The 18630-nt window shown below is 38.7% G+C and overlaps 2 protein-coding genes across 4 annotated transcripts in view; one reads left to right on the plus strand and one right to left on the minus strand.

The window, feature by feature from the left end:
- The window catches only part of PKD (serine/threonine-protein kinase D3), a 119714-nt gene that overhangs the window by 37709 nt on the left and 63375 nt on the right, over positions 1-18630 (plus strand). The gene's annotated exons all lie outside the window — the stretch shown is intronic.
- LOC114361127 (juvenile hormone esterase-like) lies at positions 12480-18557 on the minus strand. Its single transcript, XM_028316073.1, has 5 exons — positions 18498-18557; positions 17402-17550; positions 13479-13792; positions 13130-13342; positions 12480-13041 (listed from the first exon to the last, which is right to left on the minus strand). Exons 1-5 carry the CDS (start codon positions 18541-18543, stop codon positions 12558-12560), a joined length of 1206 nt encoding a protein of 401 aa, XP_028171874.1. The 5' UTR covers positions 18544-18557; the 3' UTR covers positions 12480-12557.

Below are 18630 nucleotides of genomic sequence, written 5' to 3' on the forward strand. Positions count from 1 at the left end.
TACCCATAGTTTTGAAGATATGGGCCTTAAAGTGAAGCGCGGCGGAAGGAAACTTGCCCCCCCTCCCCCTGCTACCACAGGGGGGGCTCCCGATGTCTACCGACGGAAATCCACTCAGGAGCACCCAAAGAAACACTGTTGCAAAAATGAGCCTTCTATACCAAAGTGGAGGGGTCTCCATACAAATCATTGCACTAAATTCCCTACTAAAAGGCGCCCGCTCGGCATTAATCGAGCCACGAGTGCATGCACGCGTGCCCCGACGCTGGTTTTCAGCGGGGGCCTCTCCAACCAACATTTTAAATTAAAAAAAAAACATTAAACAATACATCGACAAGAGTGCGCCACTATCTCTTTGCACAATAATTACAACAAGAAAACAAAATTATGAAATTACAATAGTGTACAACACTGGAGGCGACTCATGACGCTAGCCCCCCAAGACAAAATGCACTTTTTAAAACGAATCGAAAATCGAATCTGTCAAAAAATCCATAAAAAAAAGGCTTTTCGATCGCTTTTAGACTGACTTGCAATTATAAAGTGCATAATATGCATATTATTTCGACCTATGTGCTTGTGCACCAGCCGTCACATGCTGACTTATTGGAGTTCTTGGCTTATACAATAAAGCAACAAGAAGCTTAAAAATAAATTATAGCTTGCCCTACTATTTTTTTTTTATGTGACAATAGTGGAAGTGTAGCTTGTACTGTCACGATTGGATATCGATTAACCTGCTTTAAACTTAAGATACAATATTTTGATCTGCAATGAAATTAGTGATTTAGTTTTTAAGATGAGAACTGAATTCGTCAACCATGTGTTTTTTTTTTCAATACTCGCGCGCATAAAATATAATATTGACGTCATCTTCACTGGTAATTAGGCTTTATTTATTAATTGAATCCAAATAAACTCTAATAAATACATACTAATTAGAGAAGTTAATTACACAATTTAGTTTATAATCATTTGTTTAATTTTTCCACTAATTTTATTTTTTTAATTAGGTAATTTCATTATTAATTAACATAAAAAAATTGGCCAAGTGCGTGTCGTACCACGCGCAGTGTAGGGTTCCATAGTTGTCCGTCTTTACCACAATATATTTCAAAAGCAAGCAATTACGAGTACCTTCATCTAAAGTCACTTTTCATATTTTCTTCTAAGGATTTTTTATGAGGTATGAAATTTTATAATACATGAGTTAAATGACTATTACCAGGTCTGTTCATCTCCGCGAGTTTGCATCGAAAACAAAACACGCGCGACGACCCCTCCTGTAGGCCTAAGATGCGCGCTGTGATAAGCGGTTATCACTCCATTTTATCAATTTTGCCCATACATTTTGACGTCGATAAAAGTTATCACGACGCGCATCTTAGGCGTACTGAGGTACCTAATCGACAGGACAATCACGAGCGAATATTGACGGACGCACGTGTATTCTTCACCCATTTGCATTGTAAAGACAATAAACTATATGTAAAAACGGTGGTGTAATTAATACTGTGCAGTATTTTTTAACTGCCTGAATAAAAACACAAAATATCACATGCTTAATCATGTATTTACTCCATCATTTTCCGCAGTTTGGCACTTCACGTCACACATCATTTTACTGAAGTCAGCCCTATTCCTTCGGCGGAGTACCGAACACTGACGTTTGTCAACAAAATGGTGCTCAACTATTGAGACAAGCTAAATTATACCATATTGTTAACGATATTAAGCATACATTCTTCATTCAACCTTTGCGAAGAAAATCTTCTGTACGTAGTACTTGTTATTATTCTGTACTATTACCAGGCCTGTTCATCTCCGCGAGTTTACATCGAAAACAAAACACGCACGATGGCCCGCCTACAGGATACTATTCGACAAGGCCTCACATACGAGCGAACATTGACTCACGCACGCGTATTCTTGTGTATGATGGAAGAAAATAAATAAAATGGTGTACTAAATACTGTGCAGTATTTAACTGCCTAAATAATAATAAAAACACAGACTGTACTTTTTTAAGTTGCCTCAAGACACTGAGAAGTAAATAAGTAGTTCTTTAATACTATTCATGATAATTCTTGCTAAATCATGTATTTCCTCGGCCATTTTCCGCAGTTTGGCACCTCCCGTCACATCATTTTACCGAAGTCAGCCCTATAGCTTCGGCGCAGTGCCGATCACTGACGTTTGTCAACAAAATGGTGCTTGACTGTTGAGACAGGCTAAATTACACCATATTGTTAATGACATTGAGCATACATTTTTTGAAATACCTTCGCGAAGTAAAACTTCTGTACGTAGTACTTATTATTATTCTGTGCTATTACTCTTAAACTAACTAATGTATCTTAACCGTTCGAGTAGGCGCACACCGTTGATTTTTAGTTGGCCGATAGTTGTGCCCGATTTTAATTTGTATGAAGAATCGGCCAAATCGAATCGGCGTAGTGTGCGCACTCCCATACATGCCCATACTGATCAACTGCCCGACTAAACTATCGGCCGATTAAAAATCAACGGTGTGCGCCTACTCTTATAGTTTTCCTTGAAAATTCATGAAAATCAGTACCTATTATTACAATTTTTTCCAGATTTTTCAAGCCAACGGTTTAGTTTTTAGAGGGGGGGGACGCCCTACTCGAACAAAAATTGGCACTTTAAACTTTAATAATTTGCAAACAGATCCCTAAGTGGAAAAATAGTCTTAGAAACCCCTAAGCCATTTTAAAAGACCTATCCAACGATACCCCCCACGATGGGTTAGAAAATGAAAAAATCATCCCTTCTTTATACAGGGTGGAAACGATAAGTGATCTCATTCGATTATTTCTAAACTATACAAGATATCGAAAAACTGGTTACTAATCCTGAAAGTGCTTCACGAGCTCTATTCAACAGTACCAATATTAGGTTACAGAATTAACTGGATCTATCCGAAAATTTAATGTTTTCAGCCTCCATACTAAATGTATGCCAGCCAAACAATAAAAGAAGTATTAATTTTTTTAATTAAATAATAAACACTTAAATTTAACTCGCAAATTGCATTCTTATTTAAAATTATTCGTGGAAAACATTGGTTTTAGGCTTTACTTGCTATAATATTAACAAGACATGAGTGCCATGACTGTGGCTGTACTAAATGTATGGAAGCTAGAAACTAGAAACATTGAATTTTCGAATGGATCCAATTTAATTTGTAACCTTTTATTGATACCGTTGGATAGAGATTGTAAAGCACTTTCAAGATCAGTAACCAGTTTTTTAATATCTTGCATAGTTTTTAATATTATGTGGTTTTACTAAATGTATGAAAGGTGGAAACATTGAATTTTCGGATAGATCCAGTTTATTCTGTAACCTATTATTGGTACCGTTTGAAAGAGCTTGTGAAGCACTTTCAGAATCAGTAATCAGTTTTTCAATATCTTGTATAGTTTAGAAATAATCGAGTGAGATCACTTAACGTTTCCACCCTGTATGTAGGGGAGCTACCCTAAAAAAATTTTTTTTAATATTTTATTCTACCGTTTTGTTGGCGTGATTAATATACATACCTCTACAAAATTACAGCTCTCCAGTGCTAACAGTTTCCAAGCAAACCTCGGACAGACAGACAGACAGACAGACATATCGAAACTATAAGGGTTCCTTGTCAGGACTACGGAACCCTAAAAAGAAAAAACTTGTTTTGCTATTCACGTAAATGTTTACCATTCTGAGTGATTCATGAGTGCTACCTGATGCTTCCTGTAAAATACTCCATCTTGGTTTATCAGATCACAACACAGCCCAATCGTTAGAGGTTCCGATAAATGGCAAATTCAATAAAATAAGTCATCAATTTATCTATGAACGTGACCTCAGTCCTGGAAATATCACTAAACTTAATTAATGCCTTTTGTAGGCCCATTCCCCTGATCCGAGATCTATACAGAAATAAATCTAAATAAAGCATGATATTTTTCATGAACTCTTTAAACTGTTTTATAATTTACTGGGGGCTAGGGCGCATAGAGAAAATCAGTAACACTAAACATAATTATTAGAAACAGCACAAACATATGTAAAGCATCTTGGGCCTTAATAAAACACGAAGAACACAAAATTGAACCACACAGGTAAAACGGCAAAATTATGATCTCTAACCCATAAGACATAGCAAACTTATTCAATGATTATTTTATAAAATTAGGTAAAAATATGTATATAAAGTAACTCTGTCTGTCTGTCTCTTTCACGCCTAAACCACTGAACCGATTTTGATGAAATTTGGCATAGAGATAGTTTGAGTCCCGGGAAAGGACATAGGATAGTTTTTATCCCGGTTTTTGAAACAGGGACGCGCGCGATAAAGTTTTTCTGTGACAGACAAAATTCCACGTGGGCGAAGCCGCGGGCGGAAAGCTAGTTAATAATATGACAAAGGTGTTAGGAATGCCAACGCTAATAAAAACTAAACCGTTGGCTTTCAAAATCTGGAAAAATTCGTAATAATACTGCTTTTCATAAACTTTCAAGGAAAACTATAACGGTTAAGATAAATCAGTTAGTTTAAGAGTATTAACTTATTATTTATTATTAAGTATTAGTAATAGTCATTTGACTCAGGTATTATAAAATTTCTTAAACTGTAAAAATTCCTTGGAAAAAAATATGAAAAGTGACTTTAGATGAAGTAATTGCTTGCTTCTGAAATATGTATATTGTGGAAACGACGGACAACTACGGAACCCTACACTGCGCGTGGCACGACACGCACTTGGCCAATTTTTTTCCTATATCCAACAGACATTGATGAAAGAAATACAATAATCGGCAATCTAAAAAAATGAAATTCGGTACAATTTGATGAAATCCTAACAAACATAATTAAAGCTACCAAAACCAATATTTTGGCATATTTGTATTATTTGGCCCTAGGCAGTTCGATTTTTTCAAGTTATTTATAATTTTCAAATTTTGGCATAGTTAATTTATCAGTATTCTATTAATTTATCAGTTATTCAAATTTATGTATGCGAGTCATTTCTACTAGTACCTTAATATGTAAGTCTGGATATTAGCACGTCACTACCTTGTTTAATATACCACGCAATCTTGTATACCTACCCATTCTTATGAAACACCATACAAGAATGCATGGTAAATTCAGTGAACTGCTCCTGAATCGAATGTACCTACTACTACTATTTCTATTTATTTATATTAACCGGCAGACAGTGGTGACTGAGTTTGTTGCGGCGCTTCTTCTCAGCACTTGCCAAATGTTGGTCTCGAAGCGCTGGTAGGGTAAAAAGATTATGAGACATGTAGAGGCTCCTTAAGAGCATATTTTATGACGATTTGTAAGAACTATTTATTAGTCTAAACAAATAAAGAAATTTTGACTTTGACTTTGAATCTAATTAACTTATCCTTAAAAACAACAATTATACAACCTATTCATAAAACTGTCGAAACTGATATCATAGATAACTATAGATAGACCGATTGCCTTAGTCTCTGTATTATCTAAAATAATAGAAAATGCCATGTCTGCTAGATTGACCAAATTTATCTATAAACAAAAAATTCTGAGTACCTATAAATTAATCAAAATGGCTTTCAAAAATTCTACAATGCTAGCTATTGAACCGTCTCTGTGGTCTAGTGGTTAGACCACCTGCTTCAGACGCAGAGGTCCCGGATTCGATTCCCAGTGGGGGCAGAATTTTCTGTTCGGTTTGGTTGGTGGTAGGGCTTGTTTGTTCCAAGTCCGCCTGGCTAGCTACCACCATCTTACCTAAGTATATCGCCATAACAACAATGTTAACAGCATTGTTGTGTTCCGGCAGTTAGAGGTAAGATAGCAGTTCCTCTGTGGTTGAGGATTCCGGGTGAAGCTCGCTTCCACCTTCGGCCTGATCATCACTTACTGTTGGAAGTATACTAATAAAAGAGGGAATTATTTCAATTAAACGGTTTATTGACGTCCACACGAACGGACGGACAGATCACAGAGAATACAGAGTTAGCATCATAGACAAAAGTATTAACTTTTTAACTATGGCAAAGGGCGGTGTTTATTTAAATCCTACATCCTCCCTTAAACACAAACCCATTTGCGATACACAGTATTCTAATTTTGCATGCGTCGTTGCCTTGGTAAGTGCATCTGCAACCATCATGTTGGTTTGTACATAGCGAACATCAATCACTCCACTTAGTACCTTGTCTCGGACAAAATGGTGCCTCACGTCAATGTGTTTTGTTCTGGCATGATATCCATCGGTACCTGCAAGCTTGAATGAGCTCTGGTTATCGCTATAAATAACCATCGGTTCACTCTTCAACTATGGCCAAAATGTTTCTTGAAGTTGTCTCAGCCACAAGGCTTCTTGTACACACGATGACAGCGACATGTACTCCGCTTCAGTCGTAGATAACGCTACAGTAGGTTGCCGCCTCGAGTTCCAGCTAATCATTCCTCCCTGAAACAAGAATGTGTAACCTGTGCAAGAGCGCCGATCATCTTCTGAGCTGGCCCAGTCTGAGTCACAGTAGCCATGCGTCATTGTCTCCTCTGGATTCTTCTTATAACTCAGTTTGAAGTCTTGAGTACCCTTCAAATAACGCATCACTCGTTTCAAAGCAGCCCAGTGTTGCTGTTGAGGTTTGGTGTTGTACTTACTCAACATATTGATCACAAAACTAATATCGGGCCTAGTGACCTGTGAAATGTATAATAAACATCCAATTACTTCCTGATAAGGAATGTCTTTCAATATCTTACTTTCTTCAGTATTTTCTATTCCTTGAAACTTGAAGTTTGGATCAATTGGAGTTTTTACAGTTTTGCAATCAGCCATTCCATATTTGCTCAATACCTCCTGTATATATTTTCTTTGATCTAAATACAGAGTGCCTTTATTTCTATCTCTTTCTACATGTATTCCAAGACAGTACTTCAGTTCACCTAAATCCTTCATTTTTAACTTGCTGAATAACTGTTCCTTAATACGAGCCTTACTATCTTGATTGTTTGTGAACAAAATAATATCATCTACATGAATAGCCATAAAAGTCATGTCATTTTCATTCACAATGTTATAGTAGATACAAGGATCACATTTAGCTTGTAAAAGACCCAATTCTTTTAATGCTGCATCAAGCTTCTTGTTCCACTGCCTGCTAGCCTGTTTCAATCCATATAGAGACTTTTTCAGTCGACAAACTTTCTCACTATCTGTACTATCAGTGTTGTCATACATAGGAGGCATTTTCATGTAAATCTCCTCCTCTATGTCTCCTTGGAGAAACGCTGATACGGCATCCATTTGCCACATATCCATATCGTACTTGGCAGACAGAGCAAACAAATATCTAAGCGAAGTCGTTCTTACCACTGGTGAAAATACTTCCGTGTAATCAATGCCGGGTTTTTGAGAACAGCCCTTGACCACAAGCCTTGCTTTGTATTTAACAATTTCTCCTTTCTCATTCGTCTTCGTCTTAAAAACCCACTTACATGGTATTGCACGTTTGCCAGCTGGTAGCGAAGTAATTTCCCAAGTTTTATTTTCTAATAAAGACTTGTACTCTTCATTCATAGCATCCTTCCAAAATTCAGCCTTAGTACTTGCCATAGCTTCTTTCACAGTTTGTGGATCTGAAATTGGCATAACACACATGAAATTATTGCCTTGAAGGTTGCGTCTCTGGTGTGACCTCAAAGTGATATTTCTTTCAAAACTACTCTCCTCAGTATCATCACTTGTATCAGGGTAATAGGTCTCATCATCCGACCTTCCATTATCACAACTGTAAATTGATGTGTCACTCGTACTAGTTTCCGCTTCAATTTGAACGCTATCCTCTTCATTTGTTAGAGTGTTATTTATTTCGGTACTATTCTGTGAATCTGAACAATCATTGTTTGCATCCAGGGGAATATTAACACACTGTGTCAATGATACAGGTTCCGGTGTAATATTTTCAGTTTGAAGGTCTTTCTCTATGAATATTACATCCCTGCTAATGACAATCTTTTTGTTAATAGGATCAAACAGTCTATACCCCTTTGTGTTCTCACAGTATCCAACAAATATTAGTTCACGTGATTTACGATCCCATTTCTGTCGAATTTGTTTAGGAACGTGTACCATGGCCTTAGTGCCAAAAATCCTTAGATGTGAAATATTTGGTTTCTTACCAGTCCATTTTTCGTATGGTGTTACCTCACCCAGTACTCGTGACGGCGATCTGTTGATGACATGAGCTGCAGCAGCAACAGCCTCAGCCCAAAAAGTTTTCTTCAGCTTTGCTTCAAATAGCATGCACTTTGCACGCTCGACAAGAGACCTGTTCATCCGCTCGGCCAACCCGTTCTGCTCAGGTGAGTACGGAGAGCTCGTCTGATGTTTGATGCCGGAAACTGCTAGAAAGTTAGTAAAATCCTGGTTACAATACTCCTTCCCATTGTCACTTCTCAAAATTTTGATTTTCTTGTCCAATTCATTTTCAACTTCTTGTTTATACTTTTGAAATACCGATCGAATGTCAGTTTTGCTCTTCAAAAAGTATACATAAACTTTGCGTGAAAAATCGTCTATGAAGGTTATAAAATACTTTCCTCCTCCAGCCGATGTCGTTTCCATTGGACCGCATAAGTCGGTATGTATTATTTCCAACAGCGCCTTCGCCCTCGAACCAGAATGGGGAAACGGTGATCGAGTTTGTTTAGCTTCACAACATGTGACACAAACATTATCAGCTTCCTTGTTACTGATAGTTATACCTTCAGCACATACCTCTAATCTCCTCACATCAGCCATGTTTAGGTGCCCCATCCTCTTATGCCATGTAGTAATATCTACCTTACTCTCATTATGAGAAACTGTATATGCACTATCTGTAACAGTATTAAGTTTATACATGTTATTGCATAAATTCGCAGTTGCTACCAGAGTCTTGTTGGCATTGAATATGTTGCAGCCCGTGTCAGTGAACTCTACCTTACAGCCACTCTTGGTTAGTTGACTAACCGATAAAAGGTTTGTACTCAGATCAGGAATATACAAGACATTTCTCACCTGGATTGGATTCTCATTCTTGCAATAACGGGTCTGTATATTTACTTTACCCATACTGTGCACGGAGACTGAGTCACTGTTCGCCACCATTATTTTATTAATCGGAGGTGCTTGCAGGTCATACATCCAATTAGAGCGTCTTGACATATGCATAGTAGCTCCCGAGTCAACATACCAGTCGTCCTGATTTGACATGCTGAAAGCTGAAAAAACGGCTGAAAAGGTGTTATGATTATTCTTGTTATCATTATTCTTCACTGTAGTAGCTTTGCATTGGCTCTTGTAATGCCCATAATTGTTACACTTGAAGCAGCGGGGACCTTTTCCTTTTGGCTTTGTGTTAGAGGTATTCTTGTGCTTTGTATAGAATGCAGAAGACTCGGAGACTTTCACTTCTTGTAAAAGTTTTGTCTTCACAAAATCTGATGAAATCTTTATGCAGGAACTTTCCAGACCCATGATCATCGGTTTATAATTATCCGGTAAACCTGCCAGCATGAGTGTTCCCAGCCATTCATCACCAACTTCGAAGCCGATATTCCGTAACTTGTACGCAGTACTCATAATCTTATTAACGTATTCCTCGATACTGGAGCAGTTGTCTAGGGTGGTGTTTATCAGATCCTTCAATAATCCGACTTTTCGAGATAGCCCGGAGTCCTCAAATGCAACCTCAAGTCTTTTCCACACCTCTCTGGCGGACGAAGCACTTTCAATATGCACGAAATTTATTGGTTCTACCAACAAAATCAATTTCGACTTGGCTTTGATATCTTTCTTCGGATCAACGTTGATTCCTGGATCAACACACTCCCATAAATCTTCGTGTTCTAGATACGATTTAACTGCAAACTTCTATGTCGAGTAATTTTTCCAGTTGAAGGTTCGCGGTAGCCATTTTCGATCGGGAAAATTTTTCAGAATATTACTTCGAAATGTGATTCTCCGATTTATCTCAATAAATTGTCGAAATTCTCCCTTTCACTACGGGTATACGGGACGGCCCATAACCTGTTGGAAGTATACTAATAAAAGAGGGAATTATTTCAATTAAACGGTTTATTGACGTCCACACGGACGGACCACAGAGAATACAGAGTTAGCATCATAGACAAAAGTATTAACTTTTTAACTATGGCAAAGGGCGGTGTTTATTTAAATCCTACAATGAGATNGTTGGAAGTATACTAATAAAAGAGGGAATTATTTCAATTAAACGGTTTATTGACGTCCACACGAACGGACGGACAGATCACAGAGAATACAGAGTTAGCATCATAGACAAAAGTATTAACTTTTTAATTATGGCAAAGGGCGGTGTTTATTTAAATCCTACACTTACCATCAGGTGAGATACAGGCCAAGAGCTTCCTCGTTGGGGATACATTTTTTTTTTAAATCTATTAACCACAATTTACACACATCAACATGTTCTAGCTAGGGATATAAATAATAAATAAATATCCTTGGACATTTTACAAACTAAGCAAAGCTTTTAATATGGGTACTAGACATCGGATATAAACATACTTAAATACTTTTTTTATAAATACATACATATTATACACAGAAAACACCCAGACCTGTCACAGAAATCAAAAATCTATCATTCGTCGTCTGATCGTTCTGAACCACTACACCAAACGGCCGACATATTTCAATTAAACCTAAATAACTAAAATTCTATCTACTTTTTGTTAGGACACCTACCTACACATTAAAATAAACCTTGTTTAATAGCCTATCTAATCTGATAATAAACTTTTAAATAGATAAAGTTAAATTTAAAAAAAGACAAAATTTCAATCTTAACTTTATTTTTTAAACATCAAACCTAAACAAACATCAAATTTTTTTTTAAATAAATATTGTTAAAAACTTAAAATTAATAATCCGTAGATCCACAAAAGACTCTCCTGACACATCTGCAGAGGTTCTGCATACTCAAAACAAGGGTGTCAATATCCTGTTGTGGAATACTGTTCCAAGTCCTGCTAAGATGCAAGAAAAGCTGGTTTTCATGCACAATATCTTCAGGGAAATTCCTAAGAGCTCTTCTCTGAAGCATATCCCAGGCATGCTCAATAGGATTTAAGTCAGGGGATTGTGCAGGCCAGTCTAAAACTTGGATATCATGCCAAGTCAACGATGCAATTGGTTCAAAGGCTACAGAGAGAGTATGGTTTGCTGTAAGCGGTCAAACTTTGAGAAGACGACCGCATGAAGTCAACCTACGTGCTCGTAGGCCACTTCGGATACCAGCGCTAAGGAGAGGCAATCGAGGAAGAAGATTACAATGGGCTATTGCACACGAAAACTGGAACCATTCTCAATGGTCACTTGTGATTTTCACTGATGAATCCAGGTTTGGATTTCATCCTAATTCGCGAAGAGTACGCGTTTGGAGAGAACCTGGACGTTGGAATCGACTGCAGCACCCACAACAAGTTCATGCATATCAAGGTGGCAGGATTATGGTTTGGGCAGGAATTCGACTAGGCGGTAGAACGGACCTCGTTTGGATACAAGGCAATATGTCTGTTCTAAAATACCGAGATGAGATGCCTGTAATCTTGCCCAACAGAGAACAAATGGGACAAAATTTCCAGCTAATGCACGACAATGCCCGTCCACATATGGCGCGTATCGTTCGTTACAAGTTGGTTACAACGGCATGATACCTGCACAATCCCCTGACTTAAATCCTATTGAGCATGCCTGGGATGCTTCAGAAAAGAGCTCTTAGGAATTTCCCTGAAGATATCGTGCATGAAAACCAGCTTTTCTTGGATCTTACAACAAGATAAATAATAGTATAAATTAATTATATCAGTCATTGTAGTCACACTCGTACACTACACGTCGGCTAAGGTTTCGAAGAAGTGGACCATCTCCTGGTCGTAGTCGCTCATGGCGCCGAAGTCGGTGGCGGGCCCGGCGATGTAGTTGTACTCCAGCGCACATGACGCCGCTCCCCAACATCCATCTCTTGACGGAGAGCTGGTAATTTAAATAGGACATCTAAAATAAAGTACCTATGTGTAACACTTTTTACTGACTTCACAAAATGAAGATGTTCTCAATATGTGTTACCTTTAATCTTTTAATCAAAATGATATTACTAAAATCGAAGTCAGGTAATATAATTTTATAAAAATTATGACTTACTTATACTTTATGAATGTCTCCATGATATCGGTCATCCATCCAGTCATAGCTTCATCGGCGTCACTGGCAGGTACAGGCCACGAGTTCACCTTGAATATCCTGTTCAAGTCCTCGATATGGCCGGCGCCGGAATATGTGAGGTTCAACGCCTCCTTGATGACGCTGTACTCGGCCTCGTAGGCGTACTTGTACAGGAACGCGGGCGCACCTCCGCTGGCCGCGCGCGCCTGCGCCAGCTTGATCGCCGGGTACTGGAGGAGCGACTCGGTACACAACTTAATGTACTCGTCCATTGTCGGGGTCCCGTTAAAATATCTTGCCATCACCTTCTTCGCCATCTCCGCTGTTACGTTCGATGGCAAACTGTATACAAGCTCTGGAGACAACCCAATCAGCGGATTCTCTTGGATCGCAACCGCAGCGTTGATTTTGGACTAATCTTGGACGAATCATCTCGCACTCGTCGCTGGTGAAGCCTATAACTAGCGGAATATGCTTCCCGTTGCCGTTAGCTTGCAGAGTTTCTGGGTACTCGCTTAGGATTGTCGTAAAGTTTGCAAATGGTGTCTCCACAACAGGGACGAAACTGTTTAAACCCGTTTGATCTAACACTACCCTGCTGGCGACTATGAGGATGTCGATCGGCAATTCAACAAGCTGGTCGTGGACCTCGTCGTAGTCCGTGGAGGAGATGTTCAGAGCGGAGAGGAAGAGGGCAGCCACTTGCTGAGCGTGCACAGGAGACTGGCTGTAGAAGCCCTGGATAGCGACACCGCTCATAATAAATGCACTAAAAGGACAGAAATGTTCTGTGATTAAAAAAAATTACAACAAAAGAAATGAAAAACAAGATTGCATTAACAAAGTGCTTTACAAACCGATTAAATAGTCCAACAGCGGCTGGCGATAGCGTCAGAAGGTGCACACTGACGGCGCCGGCGCTCTGTCCCGCCAGCGTGACGTCGGCGGGGTTGCCTCCGAAGTAGGCCGCGTTGGCCTGCACCCAGCGCAGCAAGGTCACCATGTCGCGCAGACCATTGTTCCCGGGAATCTTCGAGGTGTTCAGGGACAAGAAGCCAAGGTAGTCCAGCCTACAAATTGTAATCCTAATTACTTAGATGCTACAATGCTTACTGTATACGTGTGCATTCAATGAGCTACATTCATGATGTTTTATCGGATTAGAAGGCATTGGATAAAGTAAATTGCATTGCCCAAAATACTTGCCTGTAGTTGAGAGTGATTACTATAACACCTTTGCTGACCATATACTCTGGTCCATTAAAGTCTGCGTCGCCGGACCCGCAGACCCAACCGCCTCCGTGAATAAACACCAAGATCGGTAGCCCTCCAGTACAACTTGCACCGATTTGGGTGTTCGGGAGGGCATCTATTGGGACGTGTATGTTGGCATGGATGCAAGCCTCGCTGATGCCTTGCGGCTGCACAAGGGGGCCAAAGTAGATATCATTGTTCGGGCAGGCGGGCCCTTCGGTTGTGGCATTAAAGTCCTCGATCCAAGGTTCAAGTGGTTGAAGTTCCTGCGAATTTCGTACGTTTTTAATTTTTAAGAAAAAAAAATATAGTCTTAATGGAATTCTTTATTATGGTTACGGGACTATTCCCACCTCTCTTTCCCACCACTGCAACTCCTGTGTAGCCAGGATCTACAGCTTGACCGCCACAAAAACCCAACCAATGAAGGTCAAGTTTGTCCCGGGCGGGGGATAGTTAAACTGTCATTGGACCCGCAACGAAATTAATCAGAAGAACATAGGAGGAGTTTGAAATTAATGTTCGACTTCCCTCCATTGCAAAGCGGATGGCAGGTGACAAACAAAAGTTTAAAACCTTTAAGAAAAGATTATGCACCACGGACAATAAATTAAATTAAGGGGGCCTATCTTATGAGCAATCAGCAACTACCTGCCAATAATATTTTTCACAAAATCGCTTAAAAGCATGGAAATTTTTCCTTATCGCGACAAGATCGGTGTAATAAATTGCGGAAACAGATGACTATGTTGTATTGAATTAAGCATTATATCACGTTCATGTTTCCAAAGATCACACTCCCACAAGATATGATGGGCAGACTGCTCATGACTGACATCATCAGTGGACCACTCGCAAAAAGGAGACGGAACTAGTTTGAATTCGTGAAGTTTATGTTTAAAGTTGCCATGTCCCGTGAGGAACTGCGACGAGCAATGGTCGATTTCTAACCATCGCCTAGTTAGACGTTCGATCGCGTACATTCGGGAAGAATTTATATAAGTGACGTCCTTTGACTGACGTAGGGTAAGTCCGCTAGTTTTCGTCCAATTAGCGGAGTTGCCAACTTTGTGATGCGAAATGAATATCTTAAAATACCCTTACTCATATGTATCATAATGTCATTTTAGTCCTCATATAGTCTACTTTACGTTAATATTTTAAGACAATAAGTAAATACCACGGGTTTTTTTATAAAAAATATTTTATGCAAAAGAGGCGATTTCACTAGTTTTCGTCCAAAAAAATCAGTTTTCGTCCTAGTGTACGCTAGTTTTCGACCACTGTGTAGAATAAAGGGTGCAGTTGAATTATCAACTTAAAACCAATTCTACAATACAGTAACTATGGATTGTGGTATATCATTTGAAAGGTAATTTTGTTAGCTTTCAAATGATATTAAAAAGATTTGAATAAGTTTCTTACCTAAATTTGGGAAAATATTGCAATAGGTCGAAGGACAAATGGACGAAAACTAACCTACAGGAATAGCTAATTTTGGTTTTCGTCCACCCCAGTGCTTGCTCATGACGTCATGGACGAAAACACAACAACGTTTAAAGCTGTTTTTTGTTTTCGTCCACATCTTTTTAACGGTTTTTATGGGTTTATCACTGTTAAAAAGTGGACGTAAACTAAAATGTTTAATGTAATAGCAATAAAGATCATATTGGAAGAAAAAACATTGTATTTTGTAGGTCCATTGAAGTAAAATGATTATTAAANGAATTAAAAATTTACCTCTGCAAATCATATAACCAAACGCATAGAACGAATGAAATACGAGTTCCACTACCCGCCCCCAGGTGGCATACATACTATAAGGCTAGGCAGGCTAAGTTGAATACTACTCTACAATAGGTGGCGTTAATGGACTACGAAAAACGACGTGAAATGATTATAATCTTTTTATAGATGACCCACGCTGAGCTGTCCCGCCAAACTCAATGACAGGGGGGCGCTATCATCGTTCAACTATATGGTTTCCAACATGGCAAAAATCTGAACCTGCGATCCGGTATTGACGGTGGCGCCCCACTGTCAATGTCATCGACAGGACAGTCCAGTATTTTGGAACTATATTTATATATACTTTAATGCCAAAATTTTAACCTAAGGCTGTGTGTGTTTCAGTATTCGGCCGTTAATCTCACATTTAATAAAATATTATACATAAATAGGTGTTTTGAGAAGTAGTATTTTAATCTATGTTCTGTGAATGACAAGTGTTATCTGTCAAGTCAGTCAAGTGTCAAAAAACTTGAAAAACTTTTACGAAATTTTTGAATTATGTTAAGTTTTTCGCTCGCCGCATGTGTCAGTGGCAACACGTGTTTCAGGTGTCTAAGTGGAAAAATCAAATTCTAACGTAGTTTATTTTTAAAAAAAATCAATTTTAAGCTTAGTTATTTTAAGTAATAATAACAGGTGACGGATTTATCTGGTAAAACCGTAAGTAGAATGGAATTAACTCCTCCCGATCCACCGGATCCTCCGGACCCGGCCTCCTGTACAATGGACATCTCTCAACCGCTGTTTTCCCAAGCCGCAACAAAACGCCGCCTGGATTCGGAGGTTCCTTCTGAACCCGCAAAGAGATCCAACAACCCTTCTGCTGCAATGTCATCTCCAAGCAGCCAACCGGTGTACACGCACCCATCTCTTGTTATCGCACCAAAAGTCTACAGTGACCTTGACAAAGGCCCTTTTATTGTCCACGTATCGCGCATTGAATCCGAGCCTAATGCTCCAACTTTCATCCAGCCAATTAGGTTCGGAAAATTCTTGGTCAATAACAAAATTAAGGACGTGATTAATGATGGTATCAAGAAAATAGGGAGAAACAGAATCTCTGTTGAGTTCACCTCTGCCAGTTCTGCCAACAAATTTTTGAGTAGTGAGATTCTATCCCTTTGCAAATACTCAGCAACAATCCCGACGTACAACGTGACCCGTATGGGTCTCATTAAACAAATCCCCTCAGATCTTCCAATGGAAGAACTCGCGGAGTCATTGACAATCCCTGATGGTTGTGGCATCCTGCTAAAAGCTCGTCGTCTAAACAGGAAAGTGACCACAGACGGACAGGCGTCCTGGGTCCCATTTTGGTTTTCGTCCACCCCAGTGCTTGCTCATGACGTCATGGACGAAAACACAACAACGTTTAAAGCTGTTTTTTGTTTTCGTCCACATCTTTTTAACGGTTTTTATGGGTTTATCACTGTTAAAAAGTGGACGTAAACTAAAATGTTTAATGTAATAGCAATAAAGATCATATTGGAAGAAAAAACATTGTATTTTGTAGGTCCATTGAAGTAAAATGATTATTAAAAATATTAACTAGGTGACAGGGTTTCCGTCCACGTGGACGAAAACCAAAATATTGCAAAATTGTTATGCTAGTATTAGTCCACTTAATTATCTAAGATTTCTATACAAAAACTTTAATAAACCCTTAAAATAGTGTTTATTATGCTAATAATTAGACATACGTGCCAAAAACATTACGTAAAGTAGCTAAAACAGTAATTAAACATACCATGAAAGTTCCCTACCGGCACGTTTTTTTTCTAACTTGACGGCGTTTTCCATTCACCTGTGTGCAGCAGCAACTTCCGTAGATTTTTTTGGAGTTATTACTTGTCAAATTACATTTTCATGCAGGCAGAACTGTTACTTAGATATTATAGATTGTAACAAGTCCAAATTTGCACGGAAAGTTGGGTTTGTATTCTAATTTTTCGTATTTGTTTGTGGCAAGTCGGTCAAATGGACGAAAACAGGAGCTGGACGGAAAACCGGCGCAATTACCCTATTTATTATGGTTAGACATAGACAATTATGAAAAATGAGCATTGCACGAATTACCTACTGACCTGAAAGCGTAGCTCTCCCAGGGGCTGCTTGGCGTAAGGCACTCCTCGGAAACTGGCGTACTGCGAGCCATCCTGCGCCAGCCGCTTGGCGCCGCACACCCATCCCGCTTGCGTGCGCGCACGCACCTCGCACTGCCTTGATGTAGACACTAGGCATAATATTATAAGTTTACGAAAAGCTTTATGAAAAAGGATACTATTAAGTGAATAAGTATTGAAATGGGAAGTGTGCATCGGCTTTTCCTTATAGGTCGCACATCTTTTTTTCTAATTTAATTTCGTCTACTACTACATCTCAGCACCAGCTGATAGGTGTCCAAAAGTAGTGGTAGGGCAAGCTTTATTTCGCCCATGCATAATATTACCGTAGAAGTAGACTGGCTTAGATTAATAAAGCCTAGATGTATAGTCTTCATACAAAAGCTTCGTCAAAAGTGAGGCAAAAATCTTATGTCTAAAAATTTTCTTGGGGAGTGTGGAAAATGAAGGCGATTTCCCCGAAAGTAGGGAAATTTTTAATACGATTTTAATTATTTTATAATTAACAAAAACAAAACGCATTATGTACTTACTTATTTATTGAATTCAAAGTATCTACCTAATTACATTAAGATAAATCGACTTAAAAGTCTCGATTTCATAAAAAAGGAAGTGAATTTGTACGGCTAACAATTGGGAAATAAATGTTCTTGTTACTGGTATCATTCCCGTATTTAATTTTTGAAAACCAAATTCAAGCAAAATACGCGTCGAATCGTAGTACTTATTTATGAAATGTAACACTGGTCATTTTCTTTCGTTTTTCTGATGTATTTAGACACCCTTTCACAGCACAAACCGTCATAATTAATTATAATTCGTCGGACGTGTTTACCAATTTTTCACTTTGACAAATTGACATGACAGTTCATATGACATTTACGAGTGAGCCGTTCCAGCTCACTAAAAGCTGCCTCACCTTTCGCGCACTGACTATCTATCTAGGCTTTATTAATCTAAGGAGACTGGATAATGTACACTCGTAAAATTGCCTTTTTGCCGAAAATTATTTGAAAATCATATTGTTTAAAAATAATTTTGTTTTTTATTTACTTACCGAATGCTGCCAAAAGAGCAGCGACGAGGATAACTGAGCTACCCATGTTGGTGGTTAGCAAAGAAAGACACTCCTGGAGTCGGTGTTGGCCTCAGTTTATATCCTTTTTCTAATTTTGCAGGGTTCCCACTTT

This window comes from Ostrinia furnacalis, unplaced genomic scaffold, assembly GCF_004193835.3.
Source record: "Ostrinia furnacalis isolate ACB-3 unplaced genomic scaffold, ASM419383v2 OfSCF5405, whole genome shotgun sequence".
Taxonomy (NCBI): Eukaryota; Metazoa; Arthropoda; class Insecta; order Lepidoptera; family Crambidae; genus Ostrinia; species Ostrinia furnacalis.

Excerpts from the sequence above, each read along its gene's own strand:
- LOC114361127 (XM_028316073.1), bottom strand. The coding sequence starts at position 18,543 with ATGGGTAGCTCAGTTATCCTCGTCGCTGCTCTTTTGGCAGCATTCG. Across the intron at positions 13,343-13,478 it reads GTAATCACTCTCAACTACAG|GCTGGACTACCTTGGCTTCT; the intron begins GCAAGTATTTTG and ends TACAATTTGTAG. Across the intron at positions 13,042-13,129 it reads GCTGTTGGACTATTTAATCG|TGCATTTATTATGAGCGGTG; the intron begins GTTTGTAAAGCA and ends CTGTCCTTTTAG.